This window comes from Pseudorca crassidens, chromosome 6, assembly GCF_039906515.1.
Source record: "Pseudorca crassidens isolate mPseCra1 chromosome 6, mPseCra1.hap1, whole genome shotgun sequence".
In the NCBI taxonomy this organism is placed as follows: domain Eukaryota; kingdom Metazoa; phylum Chordata; class Mammalia; order Artiodactyla; family Delphinidae; genus Pseudorca; species Pseudorca crassidens.
In genome coordinates, this window is record NC_090301.1 from 62,928,810 (window position 1) to 62,948,917 (window position 20,108).

At 38.3% G+C, this 20,108-nt stretch overlaps 1 protein-coding gene across 3 annotated transcripts in view; it reads left to right on the top strand.

The window, feature by feature from the left end:
* Positions 1–20,108, top strand: part of ABCB11 (ATP binding cassette subfamily B member 11) — an 86,274-nt gene that overhangs the window by 37,325 nt on the left and 28,841 nt on the right. For 2 of the 3 annotated variants that reach the window (XM_067741632.1, XM_067741631.1), the window contains exons 12-17: positions 1,501–1,626; positions 3,168–3,371; positions 4,955–5,125; positions 5,636–5,837; positions 6,757–6,826; positions 10,919–11,021. In XM_067741632.1, the coding sequence (XP_067597733.1) occupies positions 1,501–1,626; positions 3,168–3,371; positions 4,955–5,125; positions 5,636–5,837; positions 6,757–6,826; positions 10,919–11,021 (876 nt within the window). Of the gene's footprint in view, positions 1–1,500; positions 1,627–3,167; positions 3,372–4,954; positions 5,126–5,635; positions 5,838–6,750; positions 6,827–10,918; positions 11,022–20,108 lie in introns of all 3 variants that reach the window. The other variant, XM_067741630.1, reaches the window with a different exon arrangement.

A 20,108-nucleotide genomic window follows, 5' to 3' on the forward strand; every position in this document is an offset into this window, starting at 1 on the left:
CATAGCAATTTGACATTTGCATACATTATGAAATGATCATCATGATAAGTCTAGTAACCATCTGTCCCCATACAAAGTTATTACAATATTATTGACCATATTCCTTATGCTGTATATTATATCCACGTGCCTTTGTTTTATAACTGCAGGCTTGTACTTCTTTATCCCCTTCACTTATTTTCCCCTCTGGGAACCACTCCTTTGTTCTCTGTATCTCTGAGTCTATTTTCATTTTGTTTTGCTTGTTTGCTTATTTTGTTTTTTAGATTCCACATGTAAGATCATACAGTATTTGTCTTTCTCTGTCTGACTTATTTCACTTAGCATAGTACCTTCTAGATTTATCCATGTTGTCACAAATGGCAAGATTTAATTTTTTAGAGCTGAGTAATATTCCTGTGTGTGTGTGTGTGTGTGTGTATGTCTGTGTGTGTGTGTGTGTGTGTTTATATGTGTATACCACATTTTCTTCATTCATCTATTGATGGATACTTAGGTTGCTTCCATATCTTGGCTATTGTAAATAATACTGCAATGAACACTAGTATGCATGTATCTTTTCAAATTATTGTTTCTGTTTTCTTCCAGTAAATACACAGAAGTGAAATTGCTGGATCATATGGCAGTTCCATTTTTAATATTTTGAGGAAACTTTGTACTGTTTTCCATAGTTAGCTACCCTTTCTTAATACTATTTCTATTACCCCCACAGAACTTAATCCCATGCAACTTAATTCTAATACTACATACTTATAATGTAGGTAAATATATATATATATATACACACACACACACACACACACACACACACCTCATACATATCTATATATAAAACATAGTTACATATATTCTGATAACATTTCTGAAGTATATTTTTGATTACTGTAATGTAGCACTATATATATATATATATAAACATTAAATGTCAACATATGTAAAAGTGCTTTGTGAAATATAGATCACAAGGTAGTACTTACTCAGTAAAGACTTTTGAACAGATAACTGAAAGCTTCATTTATAATATCTGTTCGGAGCTAGTTCATAATAGCTGTTCAACAAATACCGGTTGAATTGAAATACATTTATGTCATTTCTGTTTTATCTTCTATCACCAATGCCAGTAGTTTGTTTTAATAAAGTCTTCTACTGCTAAGTGGCTTTCTCCCCTAAGCTAATTGGGACAGTCTCCTTGAGGTATCCTGACGTGTCAGAAACATTTTAAATTAGATTCTAGAACATACTTTTCAAATTCGGCCTGGCTTATTTACTTCAGCAGTGTTTTATTTGTTGGTTACAGCTATCAGTTTATTACTAAGTAATGTGCTAAATGCTAAAACCACATCCTAGGCATTGTTTACTAATTTTTCTGGTTATTGAGGGAAATCAGTGGATATTGCTGTGAGGGCATAAGTAAACACATACACAGTGTCCTCACAAAGCATTCTAACTTGCAGCCTAATTGACAGCAATCTGAACATTGCTCTTTTCCTTTCTCTGCAGATTTTAAATAACTTAAGCATGGTCATTAAATCAGGGGAAATGACAGCTATGGTAGGATCCAGTGGAGCTGGGAAAAGCACGGCACTGCAGCTCATTCAGCGATTCTATGACCCCAGTGAAGGCATGGTGGGTATTTTCTAGAAACTTCTTAATCCACGGGGATAGGAAATTGCAAATGGTTATACATTGGTCAGACGCAAAGGCCTAGCATACACTGAGACCATCCTGACATCTGCATAGTTGACAATGATTTTTGACGGTACCAACTGGACTAATTCCCTCCATGGTGGTTGTGTTCGATAAATAACCAGTCCATATGCTCAGTGATGTAACTGAATGTGCAGATACATTTAAAATGATATTGCTGCCTCTTCAGTGAGGGAACATTTCCATTTCTTTCTTCTTATTGTAACAAAATTATTATTGTTCCCTAAGGTTCTCCAAACGCTAAGTATAAGAAAGCTTACATGACCAGAATTAACAGAGAACAGCTCTCGATTATTGCTTTGAGAAGTTAGGTTAAAAAACTACTGTTTCTTTCTCCTTGTGTTTGTCTATCAACATAGATTGAAACTAAAAAAAAATATTAATAGTTGCTATTTATCAATATTATATGTCAAGTGCTTTATGAAAATCATCACTTATTTTCACAGTGACCTCCAAAGATAAATATGCCCGTTTTGCAAATGAGGAAGGAGAGAGATTGAGATCTGAACCCAGATCTGTTGGATGCCAAAGGCTATGCTCTTTTCACTCTGCCTCAAAATCATTCTTGTTAACATCTCCTTGGTGCCTTTAGATAGGATCATTTGACTGTATATTAAATGACTTCCATGCAATGAGCTCTATATAATGCATGTACTGTCAGAGTGACATGGCAAATGTGATAGAGTTCTCTTTCTTCACAGACACTTTGTTCTCTGATTGGGTATTCTTCGCTACATACCACCATAACTATGTTCTGAATATATAGAAATCATGTTTTCTTGATGTAAAATTTTTACTTTTTTCTAATAGTAATATTTATTTACTTATCACACTTATAATGTAGGTAAATATATATATATATATACACACACACACCTCATACATATCTGTATATAAAACATAGTTACATATATTTACATATAGTTTCAATTACATATATTTTATTAAATATATTACATATATTTACATATAGTTTCAATTACATATAGTTTCAATTGCTTTTGAACAGCCAAATGTCATTTGATGAGTCTGGCCAGAAAGTAAGATTTTGTTCTAAACATATATATACAAGATAGAGATCATTGCTTATTTTCATTGTGTCTTTTGAAGTTCATTTTGGCCTCAAGTCAAAAGATAAAAATATTCAAAGTATGGTGAATAACTGACTCTACTCTTTATTAAGGAATTAAAAACTTTTCTACTCCTGGGCCAATCATGTTAAACTATATCAAGTGAGCTTTATACCAATTGTGTTTCTACAGCGAGTTGTCCTACAGCTATACTTGATTTCAATTTATGTTGTCATCCTTATATTAACAACCACATTGTAAGAGGAATTGTTTCTTTCACAATCTCGTTGGTCTCTTTTTTTTTTCCCCATAGGTCAAGTACAACCTAATAGTATGACTCAGAACTCTGAAGGATTCCAAGAGAAGTGACTTTGTATTCTTGTTCTCTAGGTGACCTTGGATGGCCATGACATTCGCTCTCTTAACATTCAGTGGCTTAGAGCTCAGATCGGGATAGTGGAGCAAGAGCCTGTTTTGTTTTCCACCACCATTGCAGAGAATATTCGCTATGGCAGAGAAGATGCAACGATGGAAGATATAGTCCGAGCTGCCAAGGAAGCCAATGCCTACAGCTTCATCATGGACCTGCCACAGGTATCCCTAGCCTCTCATTCCAGAGGGAAACCCAGAAGTCGTAGAAGGCAAAAAAATTACACAGTAATGTGCATTTCTTTTCATTTGATTCCTAAATTATTAAAATCTTAATGTCATGTTTTAATTTTATGCCCAGAAATGTATCTTGAGTTTCTCCCCTTTGTCTGAAAATATGTTGTTGTTAATATATCAAAAACCTACCAAACGGGGGTAGCTTTCTTTTAAAAGCTCCTTTGACCCAGATACAATTTCCTTATTCTGTCTATTAAGCATTTGTCTAAGCGGATGATAAGTTTGTCATGTGGCAGTAACTTTCACAATGCCCTTTTGATGGCTATCATTGTCACTCCTCTCTAATTTTCTTGTGCTTGGGCAGCTAATACTGTGTCTTCAGTATTGTATCTCACATATTCAAAATTTCCTCATTCATCTTCATTTTATACAACACGACAACAAAAACCAACTCCCTAGTAATATACTTGTACGGATTTCGCGGCCAGTAGTCTGCTAAATGGAAGAGTTATTATTGTTAGTTTGCACATAGTTAGCGCTTACTACATATCAGGCACTGTTCTAAGCACTTTACATCTGTTAATTCATTTAACTCTCACAATCATCCTGTCAGGCAGCTACTATTATTATCTGCATCTACCGATGGAGAATTGAGGTTCCAAGAGATCAAATCACTTGCTCAAGGCAGGAGAGACAAGGATCTCATCCAGGTGGTCTGGCTCCAGAGTCCGTGCTCTAGAATACTTCCTACTCAGCCTTCTAAAATGTTTGTATGAATAGGATTTCAGCTGTGAGTATTATATAGTCTAGTGGTTAAAAAGTATAAAGCTTTAGAATCAGTCTGCCTCCATACAAATCCCAGCTTCTCTACTTACAAGCCTTATGAACTTGGGCAAGTTACTTTGCCCCCTTAGGCCCCAGTATTTCCTTATGCATCAGTTGAGCAGAATAATAGTACCTACCTCATGTGGCATCTGTGAGGACTAAATATGATGATATGTGTAGAGGGCTCAGATTCATGCCTTCTACATGGTAGGCGCTCAACTCATGTTGGCTAATAATAAGCAAGATAAAAGTCTGACCACAGTGCCCCATTGTGAGATTCCAGTATAACGCTAGACATGCAAGATACTCAGTAACTGTTTGCTATTCATGATAATGATTTTAAAGCTACTTTGATCTTTCATTCATAATATATAGACAGTTTTAGCGTTGTGTTTTTCTGTGTTGTCTAGCTAGAGAAAAGAGACAATGCTTTGATACATGCTCTAATCCTCTAAGATGGATTTTCAGGACCCTGATCCACTTTTATTGTGGTGGAAACATTTTATTTGAAGTTGAGCTAAAGAGAAACATTTTTCCATCCCAGAATGAAAGGATAAATCAGTATCTTTATTTTATACACAGATATTGATTAGATAATACCCTGTTTCAGGAAAGAGTCTTTTTAAGTGAAAGGCGGACCTGTGAAAATTCATGCTTGAGGAGGAAGCTAGAAAGGACCTTTGTAAAGAATCGGTCAGGATCCTTCAAATTCTTCCTCTTCATTACTGATGTCACCTTCTTCCTAGCAATTTGACACTCTTGTTGGAGAAGGAGGAGGCCAGATGAGTGGCGGCCAGAAACAAAGACTAGCCATTGCTAGAGCCCTTGTCCGAAACCCGAAGATCCTACTTTTGGACATGGCCACCTCGGCACTGGACAATGAGAGTGAAGCCATGGTGCAAGAGGCACTGAGTAAGGTTTGTTGAAAGTCTGAGTTCCTTTCATAAGTCTGTGTGGAAATTCTTGTGTTGCTGTAGGAAAGGCAGCTGTAGAGAGAGGAGAGACAGAAGGAGGGACAGAGAAGGACTACATGGGTCAGTGTATCCATCTGGAACATATTGGCTCCCCACTATGTTCCTCACAGTTGAATGGAAGACATTATGATGTGCTTCTAAAAGCTGCACGTGTAAAATTTTAAATCTTGTTAAGTCTAACATAAAATATGTGATTTAAGAAATTTCCATTTTGGTTTTCAGCTGTCGATTAAGAGCAGCAACCGGACCAGTTGCTGATTGGTGTGATGTGATGTGATGGCGTTTATTAGCCACAAGAAAGCATGCTGGCATTTTCTAATGTCTGTACAGCCTGTTTAAGGATCTTCCCAGGAACTGAGGCTCTGCCTTACTTGTGGATTCAGAGACTGCCCAAATGTCAATGTCAGCTCTGTCTTACAGTCTGGCTTAACTGTGCACTGTACACTCTTACAGGTTCAGCATGGGCTCACAATCATTTCTGTCGCTCATCGCCTATCCACGGTTAGAGCTGCAGACGTCATTATTGGTTTTGAACGTGGTACAGCAGTGGAAAGAGGCACCCATGAAGAACTGTTGGAAAGGAAAGGAGTTTACTTCACTCTAATGACTTTGCAAAGTCAAGGAGATCAAGCCTTTAATGAAAAAGACATAAAGGGCAAGTGCCTTTTCCATTATGCTTGTACATTATATTAAATAGTTAGCTATATATAATGTTTTTTGGATTTCTATGCATTTTAATACACAGTATCTTATTTGTTCTCCTCCCTGGGAGACATTATATAGATGATAAAGGAAAGAACAATGCTCAGGAGGTTTATTTATTGATCAAGTCATAGAGCTAAAACACAGGTCTTTTGTGGAAGAACTTTCAATTCCATCCCTTTTTTCCCTCACAGTTTGCAAATAGGAGAGTCTTCCTAGAGTGTCCTGCACTCAGTAGGAGCTCTCCTCTAGTTGGCTGAGTGAATTAACCAATGGCTAAAAAGGTTTATGCTTATTTTCACTAATGTAGGTAGATACTTCAGGCCCTAGTGTACCTTCTCTTTTTCAATCTGAATTTTCAGGTTTGGTGGTTTACCTCAACCTACGTTAACCAAACATTCCAAACTTTCTCTACCATATCACGTCTGGATTTGTGAACGCTATTGGGTAAAATGACTGTATACGTTTAACACATGTGATTTATTCTGAAAAGTTTTGGTTTTGTTTTTTAACTTGGTGCGTCTATCATTTTTTTTTTTTGCCACCTCTAGTAGGCTTCTCATAAGTTGTTTTGTGGTTCATATCGGCTATATCTATAGGTTTTCTATTTCTGTGGTGATAACACATAGGCTATCATATAGTTCAAAAGATTCAATCTTGCTCAGTATTTTGATTTTTTTGTTGTTGTTTTTGTTAGAATGTGCTGGACAAGTGCTAACTTTCATTTATTGCAATAAAGTTAATAGACTGTTTTAGCATCAGACATAGTAATGATATGCTAGGGAAATATAGTAAATAATAATTTTATTTTGATATGGTTCTGTTTATTGTATGCACTAAGGGATCACTTGTGTTGTGTTGAATAGGAAAAGAAGAAACTGAAGATACCTTACTTGAGAGAAAACAGACCTTTAGCAGAGGGAGCTACCAAGCTAGCTTAAGGTAAGCTCAAGTCACGGGGCAGATTTTAAAGTTTTCAGATGTTCTTAGGAGCCCACTGCAGCTAAGATCCTCTGGCAATACCTCAGGTACCACCTGGAGAGCCCTTACTTAAGCACAGCCCCAGGTCTTGTGTAATAATGAACATGCAAATGAATCCTTGCTTGCTATATTGACATTTCTGTCTCCAATTCATAGAGATTTTTTGTTTAAATTTGGCTTCTCATTTTATTGAGGGTAGGGGTCATGATAAAGATGCTCTGTAGTTAAAACATTGTTTATTAAGCTTAGAAAGGGGATTTAAAAAAAATCTCTTCAGACTTGTCTCCCAAAGCTAACTGTGGTATGAAGCACTGTCTTAAATGGAGGTCAAATTGATGCCTTTAGCTTCATTCTTCAACCTGCTGAGCTGTAATTGAATTACAAGTATTTCTGCTCCCAGGGTTACCCATCCAAAGTCAAATCATTCTCTAACTAGATGAAATAAGAGCGTCATTGTCTGACGTTTAAAGAGAATTTTCCTAAACATGAATTTTTTTTTTCCTAGATCAATACGTGGGCATTGACTTCCAAAGCATATTTTTGGAGCATGCTATATAGCAAGACTATAAATTTAGCTTTTCATTCTGGTTTAAAAGTTTAAAAAAAAATAGTTCCTTTAATGTTAAAAGTCTATGTATTAAGAATAATTCTGCCCAGGAGTATTTGTCTATATTTGTGAAAATGTTATTCAAGATCTTTTTTTCTTAAGGTAGGAAACTATTTGTAGGCAACAGACTGACAGCATATTTCTCCACCATGGAGTTTACCATTTCTAGGACATTTAATTCAAGGCTGTGCTCTGAACAAAGACTCAGTTTAGGACTAGCTCATTCAAGGCAGCTAATTGTTTATTGAAAAATGGTTAAAGAAGCTTAAAATATAATATTCAGGTAACAACTCCAAGTAGTTCAAACACAGATTTACTTATTTTTAATATTCACTGATTTTTATTTTTCCTTTTAAGAACAAGTCTATTCAGAAAAATTCTAAGAAATGCTAGTTTTATTGAATTTTTTGAATTTGGAAAGTAATAAAACAATAGCTTCATGTTTCTCTGTAAAATAAAAGATATAAAAATTGCCAAAAATGTTAGGCAATTTTTATAGACATCTGGTATTATGTTTAACCAGCTTTTTTTCTGATTGGAAGAAAAAAAATTATAAAGGTCATTAGAATCACAATCTGAAGATACCAACTAACTTCTTAAACACAGAAAATGACTAGGCAACTCTTTTGATCACTAAATTAAAGGTTGCAAAGAGGAGATTTATCTCATGGTCATGTCAACAAGAAAATTAATATTTTCTTAATTTTTCAGATGAACAAAATTTTTCCCATTCTACATAGTTTACTTACAGTTTACTATTAGGAACAGATAACCATTTTTAATATAAATATTTCCTATTTAGCTATTAGTTCTCACAAATTCTCCATCTGGGTGACTGGGAAGAGAAACACAGAAATACCACCTATACACAGAAAGTAGCTATTAACCTCCTGCAGAGAAAGATTTATAAGTTTGAGTAAGAAGGTCTGTTAAAAATATCTTATTGTGTATGCTGACAGATCGTTTTTTTAAGATGACTCATTGAAATGTTCATTTGTATCATATTTCCTTGGCTTCAGTCCTTCTGATGCCTAAGTCTCTCTTTAGTAATGTATTTTAGGTTCAAGAGCAATTTCATGGATGACAGTAATTTCCTAAATAATAATGTTGACAGAGAGAACATATATTCCCAAATTAGCTGTTTTTATTTGTGGTGGGAAGTGGCACTCAGCTTCTGAGGAAGGGAGGGGCAGATGTTGTAGTTTCTGAAAAGGGGTGTGATAGAATTCTAATGCTGGTGTTTATGGCAGACCGGAGGGGGCAGGTCAGGCCCCTGTCTCACACCCTTACTGCCCATGGTCTCACTGGGACAGCTTATGCTAGACAAGTGGAATGGTGGGCAACAGGGAATGAGAGAAAGAGAGATTTAAGAAATATAAGATGAAGTAGTAGAAATTTGAGGGGGACGAGGATCAAGGTCTTCCATGCTCAGAACTGGGCTGTAGGCAGCTATATTTTGATGCCCTCTTCTGCACATACTCCTACCTTGGCTTCTACTGCTCTGAGTTTCTATTTAGGCCCATAACCTTAAGTCTCAGCCCTGTCATGCACTCTGCTCTCTCTAGCTGACACGTACCTATTTCTCATACTTTTGGGAGATGACCTCTCAACCTTAGTTAACCTAACTTGAAGAGATGACTCTATTGCTGCAGAGTTTCAGGCCAAGTGGGAGGGGATTGGGGTGTCCCGGAGGCCAGTGTGGTAGCAGGGAATCGGGGTGAGGTGTGGTTTCATGCCTGATCACAGTGAGACTTGGCAATAGTTTGAGCAAGAGCAAGGAAGATGGAGGACTTGACATAAATGTGCCTGTTGAACCTGGTGACTAAGGGGATGGCGATGCCATCAACAGAACATGGGAACAAATTAGAGTCATGCAGTTGATGCGTTGCTGCCTTCTCAAGAAGGCTAGATGAGCATCAATAATAGGCAGGCACCACCTTGGTATTTGTTTTAGTCTAACTTCACCTGCATACGGATGACAGAGAGAGACTTATGAATAGCTCCATCTAGATCACACTACCACAGCCGATGCAGGTCTCCTCATCTCTAAATCATTCTCTTTACGCCGTACTTCTTCAGATTAAGTGCTTTGATAGTGTAACTTCCGTCCTCTCAAGTCTTCAGGATTGCCTCTATCACTTAGACTCTATTTGTAAATGGCTGAAAACCTAAGCCAACCTGGTTTAACCTTTAAAGGGAAAGAATAAGTTAACATAACTCAATAAATAGTCCAAGGAGGCTTTGGCATCAAGCAAGGCTGGGGCTTCGATGATTTGTCCAAGATACATACGGTTTCTTTCTCTTTCCTTCTCTGCTCTACTTATTTTTCAGTATTCATTTTTCAGGAAGCTTCTTTCCTTGACATAATTGCCAACAGCTTCCAGTGTCACATACTTTCAAGTTTAATCTAGAGGAGAGTAGGAGTCTCCTTCCCAGAAATCTCAGGGAAAAAACAAAACAATTTGAATCAATTACTTCCTGTATCTGCTCTATACTAAGTATATATAACTAGTAACTCTGTCTCCATGCTTCTCTTTATACTGTTCTGTCAATCAACAATGCTCTTCCCTCCAGCCTACAGATACCCAGAACCTACTTTAACCACCTCCTCTGTGAAACTTTTTATGGTAACACCTGACATACATTCCTTTTTCCTTTAAATTTCCATACTGTTTATTTAAATCTGCCTTATAGCACTTACCACATTCTCCCTTACATCAGGGTTGGATGCATGCACTGCTCTTCTATAAAGCCCCTTAGGGAGAAGTCTCTAATTGACCAGTCTTTGTATCCCCCAAAGCACCTGGCACTGGTTTGCATGTTGTAGGTGCACGGTAAGCTTCTGTCGAGTGAATGAATGAACACACCAAGTTAAATTATATTTCAATAAGAGATTTGTTAACTGACTCCACCCCTATGGGCAGTATATAGCCTGGAGAAAACCTCACTAGTGGCCCTCTTTCCTCCTACTGGTCCATTTGTATCCAGGTGGCATTATGCTAAAGCAAACATCAGGGTGAAAGAGAAAGAGAGAGAGGGAGAGAAGGAGAGATAACAAAACTACAGCCTACAAACAGAAGGGAGGTAACAGTGATGGACCATTGCCATTATAGCAATTAGTAGAACCATGTGGGTTTGGAATGGATTTGAGTCTTGGACATTTTTTTGGTGGACTAGTGGAACAACTTTGCCCCCCTTCTCTTTCTCCCTCCTCCGTTATACTCTGAATCAGGGTCTAGCCTGCTGTCCACAGCAACCAAACTGATTAGCTTTGCCTTAAGAATAGCTCTATCAACTTTATCAGGAAGCTCCCTTATCTGGTTACCATGTAACCTAGCAAACATTTCTGTTCATTTGACACAAGTGATGTAAACTCGGAACCAGCTGAGTCCTGTTCCAACCTGCCCATAATTTATAGGCTAACTCATCTTTCTGTTTACTTACAGAGCTTCCATCCGGCAACGGTCCAAGTCTCAGCTTTCTTACCTGGGACCTGAACCTCCATTAGCACTTGTAGATCATAAGTCTACTTATGAAGAGGACAGAAAGGTCAGGTACCGATCGCTCAGGGGGGGATGGAAGAAGTCTCCCCTGGAGACTACTGTATGCCCTTTAAGCGAAGATGAGTTTTCAAGGCCTTTATCTAGTATTATTTCACTAAGTCAAACCAAATGGGAGACTCCATTAAGACCTGATGGAAACTCTAAATTTTACATAATGTTTTACATGATATTTTAAAAGAAACACAAATTAATTAAATACTTTTAAGAATACATGGTAACTAAAACTGAGCTATTAAGGCTTAATTGATAGTTCTTAGATGAACCATTCTAATAAACACAAGCAAATTACAGGTACTTAGCAGATTATTTGATTATGTACGTATCCTTTAAAAATTTTTAAGGATATCTGAAAACTATTTTTGTAAAATTTTAAATCTCCTTCTTAAATTATAGTAACCTTGCCAAAAGTGTTTGACAACAGAAATGTTTGATATACAAGTTATCACAAATTTTAACTTAATGGGGACTGATTAGGTTTTATGGGCATTTGTTCAGTTCATACAATTTTATAATAATTGTTTAAGAGTGCATTTAAAATTAACACTATTAATTTTAACATCATTCAAAACAACGTAAAAATGAAAGAGATAGGAGAAGAATCAACACATATAACAATATTAAATTTTCTTCATCAGGATGTCTATTGCTGTGGTGGGTACAGTCTAACTTTCACATAAGGTGACCATCCCTCCTCCTCAAATCCTTGCTTAATCACTGAACTTCATTCTTCAGCCCTGATACTCCCATTTTCGATCCCCCATTACTCTTCATTTGAATCTTTTCATGGCAGTTTTCTTATTGAGACTTATTTCAGGTCATGTTGTCTTATCCTGTTACTAAATTATAAGCTTCTTAAAGTTGGTGACTATATATTATTTATGATTGTATCAACTTGGGCACTTTGCCTTGCCCTGAGAATAGCTCTGTGAAACCTAACCAGAAGGTCCTTTATTTGGTAACCATGTGACCTAGCAAACATTTCTGTTTATTTGACACATGTAAACCTAGAATCTGTTGAGTCCCGTTCCAACCTGCCCATGATCTACAGACTCTTTGATCTTTCTGTTTAGTTACAGAGCTGCACGTAGTAGGACATCAAGGGATTTTAAAACTAGGATGAAAAATTAAATTTTTATAGTAAAATAAGGTCCAAACCACAAGATATATAAAGAAAATAAGTCAGAGAATATTTTAATTACAAGCACATCCATTGTACATGATGTAATTTTAAATTGTCTTTAAAGAATTTCAGTATGAGAATCCATTTTGGGAGTAATTATAAACACTGATTCACAATGCCAAATTTGGAATAAAGTACTACTTAACAATCTTATAACTATGATGGAAGGATTATTAAGGCTCTCTTTTGGCTTTAATATATTGATAATAAATAGATAGAGGTCTCAGTATCTAATAGAGTTGGTTTAAATAAATTTCATAGAAGAACACCTTGTCTCAGGAGCAGAAGGATGAATCCAGTGAGAGAAAATGTTTAGCAAGCATGGTTGCTTACTGCATCTTGCAATTAAGGACTCAGCACCTCTTCTAGTTCTAGAAACAGGTTCTTCATTTATGTCCATGATGCTGCCACTCATAACTACAAGATGCATTATGTAAGGAGTTTAATAAGTTTCAAGGGAGAAGGAACTAAACACTGCCCTGATGTTTCAAACACAGCATAACATTGAATCGTATTCAATTTTTAAAAATAAATTTATTTATTTTATTTATTTATTTTTGGCTGCATTTGGTCTTTTTTTTAAAAACATCTTTATTGGAGTATCATTGCTTTAAAATGGTGCATTAGTTTCTGCTTTATAACAAAGTGAATCAGTTATACATATACATATGTCCCCATATTTCTTCCCTCTTGCATCTCCCTCCCTCCCACCCTCCCTATCCCAACCCTCTAGGTGGTCACAAAGCACCGAGCTGATCTCCCTCTGCCATGTGGCTGCTTCCCACTAGCTATCTATTTTACATTCGGTAGTGTATATATGTCCATGCCACTCTCTCATTTTGTCCCAGCTTACCCTTCCCCCTCCCTGTATCCTCAAGTCCATTCTCTAGTAGGTCTGCATCTTAATTCCTGTCTTGCCCCTAGGTTCTTTTGATCTTTTTTTTTTTTTTTTTCGGTACGCGGGCCTGTCACTGCTGTGGCCTCTCCATTGTGGAGCACAGACTCCGGACGCGCAGGCTCAGCGGCCATGGCTCACGGGCCCAGCCGCTCCGCGGCATGTGGATCTTCCCGGACCAGGGCACGAGCCCGTGTCCCCTGCATTGGCAGGCGGGCTCTCAACCACTGCGCCACCAGGGAAGCCCCTGACCATTTCTTTTCTTTTTTTTAGATTCCATATACATGTGTTAGCATACGGTATTTATTTTTCTCTTTCTGACTTACTTCACTCTGTATTACAATCTCTAGGTCCATCCACCTTACTACAAGTAACTCAGTTTCATTCCTTTTGATGGCTGAGTAATATTCCATTGTATATATGTGCCACATCTTCTTTATCCATTCATCTGTCGATGGACACTTAGGTTGCTTCCATGTCCTGGCTATTGTAAATAGAGCTGCAATGAACATTTTGCTACATGACTCTTTTTGAATTCTGCTTTTCTCAGGGTATATGCCCAGTAGTGGGATAGCTGGGTCATATTTTTAGTTTTTTAAGGAACCTCCATACTGTTCTCCATAGTGGCTGTATCAATTTACATTCCCACCAACAGTGCAAGAGGGTTCCCTTTTCTCCACACCCTCTCCAGCATTTACTGTTTGTAGATATTTTGATGATGGCCATTCTGACCGGTGTGAGATGATATCTCATTGTAGTTTTGATTTGCATTTCTCTCATGATTAATGATGTTGAGCATTCTTTCATGTGTTTGTTGGCAATCTGTATATCTTCTTTGGAGAAATATCTATTTAGATCTTCTGCCCATTTTTGGATTGGGTTGTTTGTTTTTTTGATACTGAGCTGCATGAGCTGCCTGTATATTTTGGAGATGAATCCTTTGTCAGTTGCTTCATTTGCAAATATTTTCTGCCATTCTGAGGGTTGTCTTTCATCTTGTTTATGGTTTCCTTTGCTGTGCAAAAGCTTTGAAGTTTCATTAGGTCCCATTTGTTTTTTTGTTTTTATTTCCATTTCTCTAGGAGGTGGGTCAAAAAGGATCTTGCTGTGATTTATGTCATAGAGTGTTCTGCCTATGTTTTCCTCTAAGAGTTTGATAGTGTCTGGGCTTACATTTAGGTCTTTAATCCATTTAGAGTTTATTTTTGTGTATGGTGTTAGGGAATGTTCTAATTTCATTCTTTTATATGTAGCTGTCTCGTTTTCCCAGCACCACTTATTGAAGAGGCTGTCTTTTCTCCACTTTATTCTTGCCTCCTTTATCAAAGATAAGGTGACCATATGTGCGTAGGTTTATCTCTGGGCTTTCTATCCTGTTCCATTGATCTATATTTCTGTTTATGTGCCAGTACCATACTATCTTGATTACTGCAGTATACTCTGAAATCAGGGAGCATGATTCCTCCAGCTCTGTTTTTCTTTCTCAAGATTGCTTTGGCTATTTGGGGTGTTTTGTGTTTCTGTACAAATTGTGAAATTTTTTGTTCTAGTTCTGTGAAAAATGCCAGTGATAGTTTGATAGGTATTGCATTGAATCTGTAGATTGCTTTGGGTAGTAGAGTCATTTTCACATTGTTGAATCTTCCAATCCAAGAACATGGTATATCTTTCCATCTATTTTTATCATCTTTAATTTCTTTAATCAGTGTCTTATCATTTTCTGCATACAGGTCTTTTGTCTCCTTAGGTAGGTTTATTCCTAGATATTTTATTCTCTTTCTTGCAATGGTAAATGGGAGTGTTTCCTTAATTTCTCTTTCAGAATTTTCATCATTAGTGTATAGGAATGCAAGAAATTTCTGTGCATTAATTTTGTATCCTGCTACTTTACCAAATTCATTGATTCGCTCTAGTAGTTTTCTGGTAGCATCTTTAGGATTCTCTATGTATAGTATCATGTCATCTGCAAACAGTGACAGCTTTACTTCTTCTTTTCCGATTTGGATTCCTTTTATTTCTTTTTCTTCTCTAATTGCTTTGGCTAAAACTTCCAAAACTATGTTGAATAATAGTGGTGAGAGTGGGCAACCTTGTCTTGTTCCTGATCTTAGTGGAAATGCTTTCAGTTTTTCACCATTGAGGACGATGTTGGCTATGGGTTTGTCATATACGACCTTTATTACGTTGAGGAAAGTTCCCTCTATGCCTACTTTCTGCAGGGTTTTTATCATAAATGGGTGTTGAATTTTGTCAAAAGTTTTCTCTGCATCTATTGAGCAACATGTATCACGTTGATTGATTTGCGTATATTGAAGAATCCTTCCATTCCTGGAATGAACCCCACTTGATCATGGTGTATGATCCTTTTAATGTGCTGTTGGATTCTGTTTGGTAGTATTTTGTTGAGGATTTTTGCATCTGTGTTCATCAGTGATATTGGCCTGTAGTTTTCTTTCTTTGTGACCTCTTTGTCTGGTTTTGGTATCAGAGTGATGGTGGCCTCATAGAATGAGTTTGGGAGTGTTCCTCTCTCTGCTATATTTTGGAAGAGTTTGAGAAGGATAGGTGTTAGCTCTTCTCTAAATGTTTGATAGAATTCACTTCTGAAGCCACCTGGTCCTGGGCTTTTGTTTGTTGGAAGATTTTTAATCACAGTTTCAATTTCAGTGCTTGTGATTGGTCTGTTCATATTTTCTATTTCTTCCTGGTTCAGTCTCAGAAGGTTGTGCATTTCTAAGAATTTGTCCATTTCTTCCAGGTTGTCCATTTTATTGACATAGAGTTGCCTGTAGTAATCTCTTATGATCCTTTGTATTTCTGCATCGTCGGTTGTTACTTCTCCTTTTTCATGTCTAATTCTATTGATTTGAATATTCTCCCTTTTTTCTTGATGAGTCTGGCTAATGGTTTATCAATTTTCTTTATCTTCTCAAAAACCAGCTTTTAGTTTTATTGATCTTTGCTATTGTTTCCTTAATTTCTTTTTCATTTTTTTCTGATCTGATCTTTATGATTTCTTTCCTTCTTCTAACTTTGGAGTTTTTTTGTTCTTCTTTCTCTAATTGCTTTAGGTGTAAGGTTAGGTTGTTTATTTGAGATGTTTCTTGTTTCTTAAGGTAGGATTGTATTGCTATAAACTTCCCTCTTAGAACTGCTTTTGCTGCATCCCACAGGTTTTGGGTCATCGTGTTTTCATTATCATTTGTTTCTAGGTATTTTTTGATTTCTTCTTTGATTTCTTCAGTGATGTCTTGGTTATTAAGGTGTGTGTTATTTAGCCTCCATGTGTTTATATTTCTTACAGATTTTTTCTTGTAATTGATATCTAGCCTCATAGCGTTGTGGTCGGAAAAGATACCTGATACGATTTCAATTTTCTTAAATTTACCAAGGCTTGACTTGTGACCCAAGATACAATCTGTCTTGGAGAATGTTCCATGAGCACTTGAGAAGAATGTGTATTCTGTTGTTTTGGGTTGGAATGTCCTATATATATCAATTAAGTTCATCATTTTTAATATATCATTTAAAGCTTGCGTTTCCTTATTTATTTTCATTTTGGATGATCTGTCCATTGGTGAAAGTGGGGTGTTAAAGTCCCCTACTATGATTGTGTTACTGTTGATTTCCCCTTTTATGGCTGTTAGTATTTGTCTTATGTATTGAGATGCTCCTATGTTGCGTGCATAAATATTTACAATTGTTATAACTTCTTCTTGGATTGATCCCTTGATGATTATGTAGTGTCCTTCTTTGTCTCTTGTAATAGTCTTTATTTTAAAGTCTATTTTTTCTGCTGTGAGAATTGCTACTCTAGCTTTCTTTTGATTTCCATTTGCATGGAATATCTTTCTCCATACCCTCACTTTCAGTCTGTATGTGTGCCTAGGTCTGAAGTGGGTCACTTGCAGACAGCATATATACAGGTCTTGTTTTTGTATCCATTCAGCCAATCTATGTCTTTTCGTTGGAGCATTTGATCCATGTACAGTTAAGGTAATTATCGATATGTATGTTCCTATTCCCATTTTCTTAATTGTTTTGGGTTTGTTATTGTAGGTCTTTTCCTTGTCTTGTGTTTCCTGCCTAGAGAAGTTCCTTTAGCATTTGTTGTAAAGCTGGTTTGGTGGTGCTGAGTTCTCTTAGCTTTTGCTTGTCTGTAAAGGTTTTAATTTCTCCGTTGAATCTGAATGAAATCCTTGCTGGGTAGAGTTATCTTGGTTTAGGTTTTTCTCCTTCATCACTTTAAATATGTCCTGCCAGTCCCTTCTGGCTTGCAGAGTTTCTGCTGAAAGATCAGCTGTTCACCTTATGGGGATTCCCTTGTGTGTTATTTGTTGTTTTTCCCTTGTTGCTTTTAATATTTGTTACTCGTATTTAATTTTTGATAGTTTGATTAATATATGTCTTTGCATGTTTCTCCTTGCATTTATCCTGTATGGGACTCTCTGTGCTTCCTGGACTTGATTAACTATTTCCTTTCCCATATTGGGGAAGTTTTCAACTCTAATCTCTTCAAATATTTTCTCAGCCCCTTTCTTTTTCTCTTCTTCTTCTGGGACCCCTATAATTCGAATGTTGGTGCGTTAAATGTTGTCCCAGAGGTCTCTGAGACTGTCCTCAGTTCTTTTCATTCTTTTCTCTTTATTCTGCTCTGCAGTAGTTATTTCCGCTATTTTATCTTCCAGGTCACTTATCCATTCTTCTACCTCAGTTATTCTGCTATTGATCCCATCTAGAGTATTTTTACTTTCATTTATTGTGTTGTTCATCGTTGTTTGTTTCATCTTTAGTTCTTCTAGGTCCTTGTTAAATGTTTCTTGCATTTTGCCCATTCTATTTCCAAGATTTTAGATCATCTTTACTATCATTATTCTGAATTCTTTTTCAGGTAGACTGCCTATTTCCTCTTCATTTCTTAGGTCTGGTGGCATTTTGCCTTGCTCCTTCATCCGCTGTGTGTTTCTCTGTCTTCTCATTTTGCTTAACTTACTGTGTTTGGGTTCACCTTTTCGCAGGCTGCATGTTTGTAGTTCCCGTTGTTTTTGGTGTCTGCCCCCAGTGGCTAAGGTTGGTTCAGTGGGTTGTGTAGACTTCTTGGTGGAGCGGACTAGTGCCTATGTTCTGGTGGATGAGGCTGGATCTTGTCTTTCTGGTGGGCAGGTCCACGTCTGGTGGTGTGTTTTGGGGTGTCTGTAGCCTTATTATGGTTTTAGGCAGCCTCTGTGCTAATGGGTGGGGTTGTGTTCCTGTCTTGCTAGTTGTTTGGCATAGGGTGTCCAGCACTGTAGCTTGCTGGTTATTGAGTGGAGCTGGGTCTTGGCGTTGAGATGGAGATCTCTGGGAGATTTTCGCCATTTGATATTACATGGAACTGGGAGGTCTCTTGTGGACCAGTGTCCTGAACATGGCTCTCCCACCTCTGAGGCACAGCCCTGACGCCTGGCTGGAGCACCAAGACCCTTTCCTCCACATGGCTCAGAATAAAGGGAGAAGAAAAAGAAAGAAAGAAAGAAGAAGATAAAATAAAGTAAAGTAAGATAAAGTTATTAAAATAAAAAATAATTATTAAGAAAAAAAATTTTTAAGTGATTAAAAAAAAAATCGGACAGACAGAACCCTAGGACAAATGGTAAAAGCAAAGCTATAAAGACAAAATCACACACAGAAGCATACACATACACACTCACAAAAAGAGAAAAAGGTAAAAAATATATATATATATAGTTGCTCCCAAAGTCCACCTCCTCAATATGGGATGATTCGTTGTCTATTCATGTATTCTACAGATGGAGGGTACATCAAGTTGATTGTGGAGATTTAATCTGCTGCCCCTGAGGCTGCTGGGAGAGATTTCCCTTTCTCTTCTTTGTTCGCACAGCTCCCAGGATTCAGCTTTGGATTTGGCCCCGCCTCTGTGTGTAGGTTGCCAGAGGGCGTCTGTTCTTCGCTCAGACAGGACGAGGTTAAAGGAGCAGCTGATTTGGGGGCTCTAGGTCACTCAGGCCGGGGGGAGGGAGGGGCACGGATGCGGAGCGAGCCTGCAGCAGCAGAGGCCGGCATGACGTTGCACCAGCCTGAGGTGCGCTGTGCGTTCTCCCGGGGAAGTTGTCCCTGGATCATGGGACCCTGGCAGTGGCGGGCTGCACAGGCTCCCCGGAAGGGGAGGTGTGGAGAGTGACCTGTGCTCGCACACAGGCTTCTTGGTGGCAGCAGCAGCAGCTTTAGCGTCTCACGCCCGTCTCTGGGGTCCACACTGATAGCCGTGGCTCGCGCCAGTCTCTGGAGCTCATTTAAGCAGCACTCTTAATCCCCTCTCCTTGCGCACCAGGAAACAAAGAGGCAAGAAAAAGTCTCTTGCCTCTTAGGCAGGTCCAGACTTTTCCCCAGACTCCCTCCCGTCTAGCAGTGACGCACTAGCCCCTTCAGGCTGTGTTTACGCAGCCAACCCCAGTCCTCTCCCGGCGCTGCGACCGAAGCCCGAGCCTCAGCTCCCAGCCCCGCCTGCCCCGGCGGGTGAGCAGACAAGCCTCTCGGGCTGGTGAGTGCCAGTCGGCACCGATCCTCTGTGCGGGAATCTCACCGCTTTGCCCTCCACACCCCTGTTGCTGTGCTTTCCTCCGCGGCTCTGAAGCTTCTTCCCCGCTCCGCCACCCGCAGTCTCTGCCCGCGAAGGGGCTTCCTAGTGTGTGGAAACCTTTCCTCCTTCACAGCTCCCTCCCACTGGTGCAGATCCCGCCCCTATTCTTTTGTCCTACCCAGGTACCTGGGGAGTTTCTTGCCTTTTGGGAGATCTGAGGTCTTCGACCAGCGTTCAGTAGGTGTTCTGTAGGAATTGTTCCACATGTAGATGTATTTCTGATGTATTTGTGGGGAGGAAGGTGATTTCTGCATCTTACTCTTCTGCCATCTTGAAGCTTCTTCATTTGGTCTTTGTTGCTGTGCACGGGCTTTCTCTAGCTGCGGGAAGCAGGGGCTACTCTTCGTTGTGGTGCTCG